The sequence below is a fragment of the Canis lupus genome, chromosome 4 (assembly GCF_048164855.1).
Source record: "Canis lupus baileyi chromosome 4, mCanLup2.hap1, whole genome shotgun sequence".
Classification (NCBI taxonomy): Eukaryota; Metazoa; Chordata; class Mammalia; order Carnivora; family Canidae; genus Canis; species Canis lupus.
The window spans coordinates 44,301,602-44,316,378 of record NC_132841.1 but is presented as its reverse complement, the minus strand read 5'-3'; the positions used below and the strand labels follow the sequence as shown (position 1 = coordinate 44,316,378).

The 14,777-nt window shown below is 42.2% G+C and overlaps 1 protein-coding gene and 1 long non-coding RNA gene across 9 annotated transcripts in view; one reads left to right on the top strand and one right to left on the bottom strand.

Moving 5' to 3' along the window:
* Positions 1-14,777, top strand: part of TENM2 (teneurin transmembrane protein 2) — a 1,505,907-nt gene that overhangs the window by 1,365,370 nt on the left and 125,760 nt on the right. For 7 of the 8 annotated variants that reach the window (XM_072824230.1, XM_072824229.1, XM_072824232.1 and 4 more), the window contains 2 exons: positions 3,050-3,250; positions 4,976-5,188. In XM_072824230.1, coding sequence (XP_072680331.1) covers positions 3,050-3,250; positions 4,976-5,188 — 414 coding nt within the window. The remainder of the gene's footprint in view (positions 1-3,049; positions 3,251-4,975; positions 5,189-14,777) is intronic. The other variant, XM_072824231.1, reaches the window with a different exon arrangement.
* Positions 11,906-14,773, bottom strand: LOC140632334 (uncharacterized). The gene is made up of 2 exons (XR_012029852.1): positions 14,586-14,773; positions 11,906-12,115 (listed from the first exon to the last, which is right to left on the bottom strand). It is a non-coding gene; the product is annotated as an uncharacterized lncRNA (long non-coding RNA).

The window sequence follows — 14,777 nt, the reverse complement described above, 5'->3', positions numbered from 1 at the left end:
GAGGGCCCAAGACTAAATGAGTTCTAATGATTTCAGCTGCCAGGGGGCTGGTGTTGTAAAGCACATGGTACTTAGCTGGTAAAGGCCACTGTCCCCCTTTTAAGTATAACACTATTTCTATTTATAAAGCTTCGTAAAATGCCATAGTCCCTCCTGCCTGCTAAAGACTCTAAGGACGTGGCCACAAGACCATCTTATGAAATTGGAACCAAATTTAAAATTCATAGTGAAACTGCTCTTCTTAAAGTCTGGATTTAGTTATGCCATAAGCTGCTGTAATTATATAGCACAAAGGACATATTTACTAGTATAACTGAAAGGGTTAGCTCATATTTCTAGATACAATAAATAATTCTTTTGATGACATTCCACTCCTGGGCTAATAAATCTCAGTGGATTTTCCTCCTTTCTTCATACTATAATTTAAGATAGAGAAGAGAAAGCTAATTTATCTGAAAGAAAAATGACATTTTCTTTTTGCTTTTTTTTCAGGGGGGTATATTACTTTTTATTTCATCTTTTTAAGAAAAAGGTTACGATATACTTTTTGAATTTTTTGAAAGCTTCTAGCTGTTGGCACCTCACCAAATGCTTTAAATAGCTAATTATAGATGGAGGGTAATTTCTGAGACACATAGCACATGAGATATCTTTGTGTCTATTTTGATTTAGCTATATTAGAAAGAGGGACAGAGAAAAAACTAAAGTTTGAGGATTTTTTCCTATTAGAGGAATATGGACAGGATTGATTCTGAATGAATTAGTTCATGCTGCGCAGATCCCAAATTACACAGTGTTTTTCCCAAAAGCAAGAAGTTGGTAGCACCTTTTCTTTCTTGTCAATTCTTTGTGGAAGTTTGTCTCGCTAACATGAATCCTTATAGAGAAGTCTGCCGTTCATTTCTGTATCAACTGTGTATTGAACACTTACTATATTTTGCTAGCTATGCTGAGCATGAGACAGACACCAAAAGCATTGCACAGCCTCTTTGTAAATGTCTTCTGTGTGTTTGAAACTTTCGATTCATTTACCTTCAGATGCATTCCACCATCCTGAGCAAATTTGAAGGTATCAGAAAGGGTTTGTATCATCAGAAGTTATAGTCCCTAAGACAATGAATATAACCTTAAAGTGATTGCAACCAGAGCAAGTAGCATCATCATAAACATCTCTAACTAATAATAAATCACTGAAATTCCCCTTCCTGAGAGTGTATTTTTTATTTCTGCTAAATCAATGGCAGCTTCTGTTTCCCCATGGCTCCAATAGTTTTGAGGTGATTTTCATAAATAATATCTTCCAGAGAAGATTCAAATGGATCAGATCAGAAACATCTCCTTACACTGAAAATACTTATTGTTGCCTCAAGAGAGATGAGCTCTTTGGAAACTTCATGGAATACTGTGATGTCTAGTAAATCCAAATTCCTGAAGTCTGATGTCCCCCAGAATGAAATAGTCTATGGCATGGGTAATCTAAATAATGTCCTACTTAGAGCCAAGGTATCATCAATTTTAAAACCTATCATTATTTTGTATGCCATAAGAAGAAAAAAATTAAGACTAGCTACAAAAAGCTGGGACCCCAAAGGGCTGCCATCTCAGTGTCACAGGAACTATTTAGAGGCCAAAAATCTTGCATGTTTCAATCTTGGCATTGGGCAGAGAGAGAAATCAAAATCTCTGAGGATTGGAACTACAAGATGGTACACATGCACATGAGGGGCTCAGTTACAACAACAGTATGGTCCAAGAAACTTCAAGAAAGGAATTTAAAGTGGTCTCAAGCTGCTTATGCCCCCTGATGATGGCAGAAGCAAATATTTTACTCTAGGCCAAAAGGCCTGATTTCCAGGCTGTTAAAATGAGGAAAATGTGTGTCTTAGTTAAATAAGTTGATGAGATGCCCCCCTATTTTTCTGATCCATAAGAGAATATCTGGGCTGTCTGCAGGACCACCATTCACCATTCAAACCCCACAGTGTGCAGTGCCCTCTTCTCCAGATGTCATTGCATCATTTTTCAGGAACACCTGAGGAAGTTGATCCTCCTCATCAAAACCCGTTTGCCCAAAACTGAGACTGGATGGATGTCTGAGGTGTGGGGTCACATTCCCATACAGAAAGTCCTGTTTCTAAGAACTGGCTTTTGCAGCTTACACCTCTCCTCACCCTGAGTTGATTCTACAGTGAGTCTTCAAGTTACCTACTGGATGCATATCCATTCCGAGCATTAAGATAACCAAACAATCAGACCATGAAACTGCCAAGAATGACAATGACCAAAAATATGACCATTAACTCATCTGACCAACAGTCTGAAGGAGTATCAGTGCTAGGGCCAGAGACTCACCCATTCAGGCCACTCCTGACTATATACAGGAAGGTTACCTCTTTGGGATCGTTTCCACACCGAACTTTACCTCTTCTATCCTGTTCTTTTACTAACTCCTGTGAATAGATGTGTGTTTGGAGAATGAAAACTAATTTTAGACTTAGCCTAAGTGACATTTAATAAGGAAAGTGACTCACTTATGAGTTTCACTGGTTTTCTTTTTAATCCTTTGTTGCCTTCTGAAGGCAAGTATTAGTGAAGTAAGAATAAGCCTTCTTTTCCTCTCTGATAGTGAGGGATAATTCGGTTTGGGGATACATGTAGAGATATCACCAGTATTTATGTCCCAGGCTCAGAAGCTCTGATATGATTTAATTAAGGTACCAATGTTTGTAAGTACAAGGTTCTCAACATTGAAGGACACACCCCTATATCTGGTTCCTCCTAACTCTGCATGAGAAATCTCCTCTTTCTCTTACATTCTCTTCAAGTGTGAGATTTGGTGTTTGGGCAAATTAAAAAAAAAAGTCTTGAATTTTATATGGGTTGTTCTTCAAGAGACCATGTAAGTATTACCTGGGCTGCTCCATTTGCTTGCAAGGGGATAGGAGTTGGTGAATCACCAGTTACCGCAGCAGCAAGCCAGTCTTGTGGCCCATACCCCATGAGTGATCAATATTTTTACTCTTTGTTTTTGTTTTTGTTTTTTTTTCAGTTGATTGCTTGGATCCCACCTGCTCCAGCCATGGGGTCTGTGTAAATGGAGAATGCCTTTGCAGCCCTGGCTGGGGTGGTCTAAACTGTGAGCTGGCAAGGGTCCAGTGCCCAGACCAGTGCAGTGGGCATGGCACTTACGTCCCTGACACAGGCCTCTGCAGCTGTGATCCCAACTGGATGGGTCCCGACTGCTCTGTTGGTAAGCCAAGAGGTTTCCTTCTCGCCTTTCCCAACACTCACGCCCTGTGTTCCTTCCATGAGCCCATATGGATGGGAATCTACTTTTCACACTTAGCTTGGGATAAAGGGACTTAGGCTAATTGCATAGTGCTTTTCTCACTCTCCTCTCCTCAGTCATGGAGTCTGTGATCCTGAGAAACAAACAAACAAACACACAAGACACCGCAGGTTCTTGTGCCTTGTTTGTTCCATCGCGACAAATGGATGAGGGGCCCAGGAGGGATGCTTCCATTTGCATTATAGGTTTTCTTATGTACACTCCCTAAAGGTACCAGAAAACAAAACAGAACAATTCAGTCCCAGACAAACTGAATGGAACGTCCTATAAAACAGAAAAGAGGCTCCCTTGGGGTGCTGTGTGAACATGTTATAAAGCTCTGCAATACTCCGATGACGGGAAAATAATGAAGTTGCGCTGTACACTTTATTTTCCTAAAATTAAGAGTATGTGTCTTACCTCCCGAGTGACCCTAAAATGGAACGGTTCAACAGTTCAAGCCGGTCCCAACCTACCAGAGAATGGTTCCGTTCACAGTGACAAGTGCCTATCCAAGCGAGCGATCATCATTCCGCCCCCTTCCTCTGGGTAGTGAGACAGCTGTCAGATTGCCATGGCAATCAGGAAGGGAATGTATGTGAAGCTTTGCCTACAATGGGAAAGAAATGAATATTTCATTCCAAAAAGAAAAAAAAGAGTCAGTGAAAATGGGCTATTTTGAGACGTCTTCTCAGCCCACTCTCCTCCGGCTTCAGTGCTCATGCCGGTGGTCCAGGCCAAGGCTCTGCAGAGGATGGGGGAGGAGTAGCCCTAGAGCCAAGGCCCAACCGAGTTGCCGATATGCAGTGACTTTGAGTGAGTCACTGCCCCTCCTGATTGGGTTGTCCCTCCTCTGGCACGATGAGCCATGCCTCCCTCAGCAGTCTGTTGTAAGGATGAATGTCTGGCACGTGCTTGTCCTCGAGTGAGAGGTCTGGAACGCCAGAGAGTGTATATCTGTCTGTCTGTCTCCTTCCAAAGCACAAAAGACTTTGAGCTCCTTTGAGAAAGAGGCTGTGTAAATGCAGCACAGTCGTAGCGGTCATCATTGCCACAATGTACCAATCTGGGTGATGGGTGGATTTGCAATCATCATAGGGATAGATCTGTGGGTTCCCAAGTGGCCTTTGGTCAGTTCAGGCTCTCAACAGGGCAAAAGTCCCAGCTGGCCAGGGAGTCAGGATCCACATACATACATCTTTTCAGATGGCACCTCCTGGGTAGCTTTGCCAAACTGGATGGCCATTGTCTGACCTCCTCCTGGGATGGCCTCGAGCTCTAGAACAGTGGTTCTCACACTCTAGTGCACATCAAAACCACCTGCAGGACTTGTGAAAACAAATTTCTGAGCCCCACTCCCAGAGTTTCTAATTCAGAAGGTCCAAGCAAGGCACAAGAATTTGCATTCCTACCAAGTCCTGGGTGACAGTGATGCTGCTGGTCAAGGGACCCCACTGCGAGAATCACTGCTCTAGAAACCACGTAACAATTAATACCTAGCCCAGTGGAGAGACAGGCCTCCCAAGGGGACACACCTGCTGGACCTTAGGGCCTGCTTCAGAGACCCAGGCCATGGGTGTGGTCTGGCCTCCAGCAGAGGGTTTTGCCAGCTGTGGTGTTGAGCTGTAATCATTGTTTTTCTTCCAGAAGTGTGCTCAGTAGACTGTGGCACTCACGGCGTCTGCATCGGGGGAGCCTGCCGCTGTGAAGAGGGCTGGACAGGCGCAGCTTGTGACCAGCGCGTGTGCCACCCCCGCTGCATTGAGCACGGGACCTGTAAAGATGGCAAATGTGAATGCCGAGAGGGCTGGAATGGTGAACACTGCACCATTGGTAGGCAAACGGCAGGCACCGAAACAGGCACATATTGCTTTATTTTCATAAATCGTAGATCTATAGTGATGGTCGTGCATTGCAACTGGCTGTTCCTTCAGGGGCATGAGTGCTCTACAACATTCCTGCTGCCTCTCCAAATCTTCAGGGGCTAAGGAAGGGGAAAGCAACGTCCTCAACTAGAAAACGCTTTCCTTTCTTTCCAGAATTCTAGATTGGGAGGCAAGAAACAAAATCAGATAAAATCCATTCAAATTACTGATTTGGGGAGGGAGAAATGCACACGCATGGGAAATTGTCAGGACCTAGAGGTTTCAAGCACCCACATGACTGTGGTCTGCAAGTCTCCCCTTTTTGGATAATCTACCAGCTGGCTGGATCACTGGATCCCTGCTTGCTGGCAACAGTTGAACTCACTTCATTTAGACCAGGTTAGATACAGGCAAGACTCCCAAGTTTCCTAGATAGCCAGGTACCACTGGAATAGGTGTGAGCACCCTTGTCCCAAGACAAGGCATCACCCTTGGGCTCCTGACCCTCCCTATCACCACCACCATCGTTCAACATCTCCTCTGGTACCATGTCATTCTCACTTAGCCACTTTTCTACATAAGTTTCTCAAATGAGATTTTTTTTTTAAGGTTATTTTCTTTCTAGAGAAGTAATAGTTTCCAAGTTTCTTCAGTTTTGCTTTTAATTATTTTTTGTCAATATTGTGGTTTGGGGTAGGACAATACTGGATTGAATATATCCAATTATCCCTTTGAGGAGATGGAAGCCAACTGCTCTTTGGTTTTCCAAATGCCTCAGTCAGTTACAAAGTGGTCAACCTGAATATCAATTTACCTCTAGTTATTACTTTCATTGGATTGAGTTCTTTGTCAAGCTGGCTAATCCACTCACTTGCAAGGAAATTCTCAGAGAAGTTTCCAGGCAAACTACTGTCTTGCCCCCCAGTTACCTTTGAATCTGGCCATCAAGTCTGGGGTCTTCCCTTCTATCCTAGCCCAGTCAACAGATTGGCTACCTGGAGGGAGAGACAGGGTTAGGAGCTTGTCCAAGGCTGACTCATGAGGTCAGACTCAATTTCCCATGCTGTTCATTTGAGTGGTAAACAGAGATAAAATGTACTCTGCATTAGATTTACCCCAGTTCCATCTAATTGGGCATCTGAGGGGCAGCGTGCCAATCCAGGCCATGACTGTAGCACTGGGACCCTGCCGGGACAGTCTGTTGGCAGTGAATTGTTTTTGCAATCTCTCAAATGATGCTCCAGATCCTGCTTCCCTGCAGCTGCTTTCATCTTCTGTTCCCTGCAGAGTCTGGGGGATAATTCAGAAAACTCTCAAGGGAGGGATGTGTGTAGCCCAGTTTACAATTCGTACCAATAGCTTCCACTCTTCAGGGGCATTCCTCTTGATGTACTTTTGCATGCCCAGTGTGATTTAAAGACTTTCCCTCAACCCCACAGCTCCATTGGTCCAGTCCTCCCTCCCTCAAAAATAGAGCTCTTGCCAACCAATAACCTGTAGATAGAAAATCCTCCTTGCTTTCAATTCACACCATCTAGCCTCACCTCCCCTTTGCACTCCCTTTCACGTCTGCTTTGGGTTTGCTGCCCCTACAGTGATGGCTGCTGGCTCTCCCCTAGCTGCAACTTATCTTCAATCTGGGAATAGCTCACAATAGTACAACCCAGATGGATTGAAACAGAGTATGGCTAGCTATGGCTGATGGGGCCATCGCTGATCTGCTGGCTATTTTTTTATGGCTTACAAGCCAAGAGTAGTCTTTACATAGATAAAGTGTTGAAAAAAGTGAAAAGAGATCTTTGCTGACACATGACAATTAAAGGAAATTCAAATTTCAGTGCCTATTAAACAAAATGTTTTTCGAGGATAGCCACTCCTATTCATTGATATGTTGTCCGCTTATACACTCCGTCTTAGTGCTGAGTCATTGCCACAGAGACCACATGGTCCACAGAGCCATTCATGACCTGGCCCTTTACAGGAACAGTCAGCCAACCCCTGAATGAGAAAGTTGCACAGGTCTTGATAAAGAAAGTCGAGAAAAGAGGCTGGTCAACATTCATTTTGGGAACAGGCCCCTAGCTGTGATCTGAAGGCTGTCAGAGGAAAGCACATGGTCCAGTGTTGGGAATGGAGAGAAAGTAATTGAGTGGAAGTGTCTCTGGCACCTTTGAAGATGAAATGGGATGATGGCACCTCTAGTCTGGGTAGGATATGGTGAGGATATGGCCAGCAAGAGAACACAGGAGATGTTTTGTTCTAGCAGCACTTAGGGTGAGCTGAATCAGGGAAAGATGTCTCTACTACTCGAAGGTCTGGTTCAAGTTTCACACATGCATGTGCTGACATGCATCAGCTCTCGGGAGACATAGAGAATGTGCAAATTCATGTCAGGTAAAGCTACCAAAATGAAGGGAGTGGGACCCAGGGAAGTCTCTTGTTCAGAACTATGATTTCTTATGACTGCATGAGTTTGCGCGATGTAATTTATAAAGATATTTGTCACCAAAGTCTCTTTTTGTGAGAAATTAGGGCTCCCTGATTTCATTTGTCGGATAGGTGCTGTATCCTCATGGTTATGTTCACTGGGACTTGCTCTTAAAAAGCCAAACAATACCTTGGCTGGTGAGATTTGCTATTCAGAATCTCGAGGTGTTTGGACGCACATAATTGCTTCTCTTGCTTTTCAACCTCTGGCCCCTGAGCTGCTATGTGGAGTTTTAGACTTTTATTTTGAGCAGATACTCCTGTCAATTCATTTTAAGTAAATGCCACATTTACAAGCCCAGAATTGGTCCTCCTCAGGGATACTGACAGAAAGAAAGAGAGGCTTTTTGGTCCTTTCTAAGCAAAGCCTCAAACACTATTTTGAAAATAGAAAACAAATAAGAATGAAATGGCACCCAGTCTGCAAACAATGCATTAGGAGATTTGGGTGAGGCATAGCCTGAGTGGTTAGTGTTGGGGTACTAGAGTTGTCTGCAGCCTATTTTCAAAACATTGTAGTGAGAGGTGGTTTTCTTAGGATCATTGAAACCATCAACTGAACGATTAACATGAGCACTTGGGGATTACATTTATTGTGCTGAAGGAAGCAAGAAGATTGATGCAGGGTTGAGGGGGTGGGGGCAGGAATGAGGATAAAAATACAGACTTCTAAAATCCAAACCAGTAAGATCTATCTATGTTTGGTCAAATGCGTTTCCATAATTTTCAACTGGATTATAATCTTTTTATATTTGGAAATTTAGTATATATTGCTAAAGATTTAAATATCAGGTATAACATTTCAACACTAACTGTTAGAGTTAGCATTTTGGTAGACTGGATTCTACCGAGTAATAATTTTTATATTACATTTTTCTAACAAGTTAAATGTAAGGTATGGCTAAAACCTACAGAATTGCACAGATAAGAACTATGCTTTGAATCCAAATGAGCCACAATTCATGTTTATCTTTGGAATATTTTAGTATTATTTGGAAAGGCTGCAGTTTACTCTTATGAATAAATCAGAAAGCGCGTTGTGTGGCTAGATTAGTTTTATTCTTTAAACATAATCCTAAAATGGATTGTTGTTTCTGTCACCCACCACCCTTTACTAAACTGGGGATTGTACTTTAGAAACCCATCCAGACACTATACCCCCAGGGCATAAAAGGGCTACAGAATAGGTTAAAAATCACTGTAAACTATAGTAAACACAGATAAGTGTCTATTGTAAAGAGGTGGAGTAATTGTTAGTGTGCTCTGCGGAATAGTTGAGCGAGAAGTACGAGGAGAAATAACATTTTGCCAGAGAATGCAAGGAGGGAAACTAAATGCTAATTAGGGGTTGTTGCTATTATCTCCTGAATGTGGGCCGTCCAGACATCGGCTCTGAATAATACAAACAAATGCACCCACGGAATAAATCCGCCAATACCAACCCTAGGTGAACTGTTTGATATCTGGGTAGTGAACAATGCCTGTAATGCTTATTACAACTTGTTTATTTTGACTGTGTGGTCCTGACTTCCAGTTGCATTTCAGAATCATGAGGACTCGATTTCTAGGACCGTGTGGGACTGAGTGACCTGCCATGTGCCACAAGTCAGAACAGTTTTCTTTTCCCTCTATTGCACTGGGGCCCTTCTATTTTTCCTCTTTAATTGGTTGGGGAAAGAAATTGGTTCTTGTGATGTTAATAAGGAAAATGAATCTTTACCCAAGGTAAAACCAGCCGTGCGACAATCTGATGTGCTGATTAAGTGATTGTCATCAGAAGTAGACAGGGTCACAGTCCAAGAGGGAGAGAGCCTGAGAACTACAGGGAACAAGATGGGAAGGAAGTGACTATCAAAATTAACCGACTTCAGACTGAGTACAGCTGCTTCTGCATCTCATTCCAGTTTCATTCTAAGTTATGGAAACATTTTTCTTGTAGCTATTATCCTTGAACATTCGAGTTTTCATGACTCCACAATGAGATCAAGTTGAGATGAAATTAGCCAGAGTAGAGCCATCCTTACCACCAGGTCTGTGGGAGCAGCTAATTCTCTGATTGGTTAATTAACCTATTCCTCCGGGGGCTCTTATTAGAACCTCTGCTAACAGCTCCATTCTTTTTTGAAGTGAAAACCTAAAGGGATAGTCTTTCATTGTTAAAAATTATGGACAAACTTTTAGCGAAGTTCCACTTCTGATTGTTCCCCCCACAACTTGGCCAAAATGTGAGCAACAACATGCCCAGAAGTTCTCTTTGAGTTTAGGTCAGGCAACCTACCCAGCTTTCCTACTCAGACTCAGAGCAAGGACCAGAAGGTAGAAGTTACAGGATCACCTTTGCAACTCACTCCAAAAAGTGAAATAAAATGAAAAGAGAAAATTGCCTTATAAGGAATCAGATTCTCATTACTCAAAGTGTTTACTATCTTGGCCTGGGTGTTGAAGAAGGGCTTTAAGCATCAGGTGGAAAATAGACTACAGAGATAGACATAAGGCTCACCCCAACTTAATAGCTCGACCATTCTGTAGTTTAAGTGGAAAAAAATTTTGTATTGTTTCCTATGTGACTTAGTAATATGCGCCCATGTAAGGAGCTCCCATCAAAAAAGAGAAGGGAGGCGAGGCGCCTGGGTGGCTCAGTCAGTTAAACATCTGACTCTTGGTCTTGATCTCAGCTCAGGTCTTGATCTCAGGGTCATGAGTTCAAGCCCCATGTTGGGTTCCATGCTGGGCCTCAGTGTTTTAGTTCGGTGGGGAGACAGTCACTTGGAGCATTCATGTACCATACCTTTAATGTTTTAGAGGGTCTTTTGATGTGCTAGCCTGTGGCCCACAGTGCCAGGGCCAGACCCAATGAGTAAATAGCTTAATATGAAGTGTTACTGACTTCACAAGAGCATAGAACTAAAACAGTTTGGAACTCTTTTAACAAACCCATGGGTGAGTTACCATGAAGAAGACTCTACACTCAAAGGAAAACACGTAGAAATAAGAGCTGTTGGGAAAAAAGAGGGGGGATGCTCTACCCTAGTTGTAAGTAGTGAGTGCTCTGTCACTTGAGATTTTACAAAGAATCAACTGTTCAACTTATTAAGAACCAGTTCCTCCCAAGTTTCTGATTCTTGGGTCCCCCAAAATGCCCTCAAGACCTTACATCAAAAGGAGAGGAACACAAAGAGGGCCCTAGAGATCTGAGCTCCCATAGATATCTGTGATGGATACTATCCCATCACTCACTATCTGATTTGCTATGGTGTCATGAAGAATAAATTGATGGAGGTTGGGAGAGACCTGTGTTGTGGGCTTGACTCTGCCATGAACATTCTGGGTGCTTTTGCTGTAGTCACCCACCTTCCCACCCTCAGTTTCTTCCTGCAGCAAATGAGGGGGTTGGACCACATAACTGCTTTCCAGAGTGTAGTCCACAAATGTGAAATACTTTTTGTGTGGATGTGCAAATATATTTTATTGAATAGTTACATATTTGTTTTTAAAAATTGTTTTTAAAAATACATATTTGGGAAAGCTATGACTAGCTCATTAAACTCATAATTATACTGGTATTATTGCATAGGGATATGGCAAAAGTGAGTAGCAATATCAGGCCTGAGTAAATTTAAGGAAAAATATTAAGTAAATAACAGTGAAGATATTTCAAATATCATGAATGCAATATGTGATTGGCTGAATTTAGAACACACTTGGGGGCAGCCTGGGTGGCTCAGCGGTTTAGCGCTGCCTTCAGCCCAGGGCCTGATCCTGGAGTTCTGGGATCGAGTCCCACGTGGGGGTCCCTGCATGGAGCCTGCTTCTCCCTCTGCCTGTGTCTCTGCCTCTCTCTCTCTCTCTGTCTCTGTGTGTGTCTCTCATGAATAAGTAATTAAAATCTTTAAAAAAAAAAAAAAAAGGAACACACTTGGATGAGATGATCTCTAGGGACTGGTCCATCTCCTGAATTCTAGTGCTTTGATGCAAAACTATATGAATGGGCCACTCTAACACTATCAAGCCTTTCTCTTTTCTGTAAGGCTCAGGGAGGACTTCCAGGTAGGATCCCATAAAACACACTTTACCTAAAGGACTAGATACCATGTAGTATTGGCTTAGGGATAGTCAATAGTACTTGTTTGTTAGTTTCTCCTTCTGCTCATCTCAGGTCCAGTTTATATCAGTTTACCTAAGAAATTTTTTCTCTGCATTGAGAAACTTCCTTCCATAGTCTGAATAATCAGAGTCCACTTTATTCCTTTATATTTGTGTTTGTTGATTTAAAAAAATATGGTATTAAGTAGAGGTTCATCTATTTATATCCCTTTACTTGGACTCAGGGCAATGCAAGCATTATAAAGCACTTAAGATACAAGCTTATGTTTCAGTCGGCCTGAGATCAGATCCTGGCAGGTTTCCTCATCTTTCTGTGTCTCAGTTTCTTTGTCTGCAAATGGGAAAACAAGAGATGAGCTACCTCATTGGGTTATATGCAACGTATAGACACCGTGCCTACCATAAAGTAAGAGCCAAACAAATGTGAGCTAATATCATCGTCATCATCATTATCGTCATTATCATCCCCCAGCCCCATCACAACCACCATTATCTATTACCAATGTAAGATAAAAGCAAGGGAACATCATCCAAATAAATTTCTCAGTAAGACATTTTGCTACCTTCCAACCTCCCTTTCATATATCTGCCTCCAAACCATCAGTTAGCAGTGTTTCAAAAATAACACCTACCCACTATCATGTTCCCAAGCAAAGTTTTGTTCTGTAACTCGCTGGCATCTGCTTCTTACAGAGAAACATAAACTGGCTCTCTTACCTGGAATTGAACCTGTTTATTTTACCAAACAGCCCAATTATATATGGAATCAAACATCTGAATATCCTTACGTTAATGGAGGCTTATTGTGAAATTGGGGTTTGCTACTTTCAACCAAAATTTCTCCAACTAAACTTCTTGGACACATTCCCGAGAAGCCAAGAGGTCTATGAGAATTTGTTTTTAATTCTGGGTTTCATTTTTATAATAAGTACAGTTCAAAAGAAAAGTCTTTTCCTTTGATGTATTAGTTTGGAATTATGTTATTGTTGAATAGAATAAAACTTCAGTTCTTTTAAGCCAGCATTTCTCAAACTAGGGACCACAGACATACTCTAGAAGAGTTTGGAAAGACACTTTCTTTAAGAAGGAACCTGGCATTTTTCACATTGAGGCTGCTGTCAGGTCAGTGTCTCTTAGGGTTCCTTGTGCTGGTCTCTCCTTTTCTGATTCTAGGCTCCAAGATTATATTTATACTTGTACTCTGTACATCAAGGAATAATTCAGGAGGCTCAACTTTGAACTCAGTTGAGTCACACGTGCCTTTTGGAGACTCAAGAATTGCAGTGATTGTCCCTACCCAACCCAATGAACTGCACAATTACCCTCAATCCTCCCGTGTTGCAATTGCATGACTCCTCGGAGCAACTCCCATTGGTAACATCTGGGGATTTTTTGCAATTCCTTGGTTCATCTCCTGGGTATCAGGAACCACACTGAGTATCCCAGATGTTCATGTAAGGAACAGATTTTGTATTTCCTCCCAAGTTGCCTGCCTAAAGGGGTTCAATCTTACACCAACCACTTCTTTCATATCACTCTATTTCACAAGCTCTTTTTACAAGTCTTGTCTTTATTACTTTTGGAAAACAGGGTACCATCATTTTGAAAACCCTCCACCGTCAGGGTTTATTGATTTCCTCCTCATCCTTTTCATCGTGCATTTGAATGCATCATTATAAGCAGACTCACAGAAGGCCACCATGTCATTGACCATCTCTGAGCTTTTCCCTTCATGGATAATAAAGAAAAAAATCACGTGAAATTGCAACTAGGAGAAAGTTACGTATTTCATCATAACCACTCTCAGGATAATTAGAATGGATTAAATTACAAGAGAAAATGCATTTAGCTAATCTTTCCTCTAATTAAAAAAATATCCGTAGTTTTAAATAAAGCGTTTGTTTTTAAAAACATATTTTCATTGTAATCAATAAGGAGGAGGCCTATTTGGTCCTCAGTGATAGAAGGCGACATCTGCAAAGTAATTAAAAGCTACTAGCCAGTGAGTTTTTTATTAATAAGATCCTTAAGGAGCCTACTCAGTCTTTCCCTATGGCTTTCACCATGAGATTCCCCACAGACGACCTCATTCGTGGTCCATGGTGGTATAACTCTCTTTCTGTTCCCAAATCAGTGAAGATGTGGTTGACTCCTCCTAGCCAACAAGTGTCAAGTGAGGAGATTAATGTAGCCAAGGTTTTCATACTTTTCCAAGTGAGCTGGGATGATAGTCAAAACAAGATGGGTAGGTGACATGAGACATTCATAAAATAGAATAGGGATAGTGTGTACTAGCCCATCATAGGTTATATTCCAAGACTGACACCACTCAAATCACCCCAAACCCTAAAAATCAGCCTTATATATAAGGAATCACTCACATCACCTCTCCAATTTTATGGCTCATCCCAACCATAAAGCTCACTCCCCACTCTCATCCCAAACATGAAGTTTCTGGGGGTGTCTCACATGCTCATGGTCAGCCTATTCAGATTTCTCAAGCTTGGTCCCCTCACAGAGGCCTACTGTTTACAAATTCACTTCAGAGGAGCCCTATAGTATTCTCTCTACTGCAGGGGTACACCAACCAGTATTCTCAGTGCCCATTCACCTCAAGTCCTGTTGTATTTCCACAGTGAAGGAGAGACCACCACACCCAGGGATCTTTATCAGCACATTCCACCTTCCTTTGAGAAAACAGCTGTTCCATGTTTTGCCTATAGCACCTCTCTCATCCATCAAGATTTTGTCCCAGGGCTGGGCTATCGAATAGGCAACACCAGATCTTTTTGTTTCCTCACCTTCCCTCACCTTCATACATCCTCCATAGACCCAAGGGTGGTGGGGGATTTTCATGTGTTCTTCAGACACACCCAGGTTCTAAATTCCAATTCAGATCAGTTAGGACCCCTATCGTCTACACATTCCCCGCTCTTTGAGAAAGACTCCTTGTTCCTTCTTGTTTAAGTGAAGGGTTGCTTCCATTTTCAGCC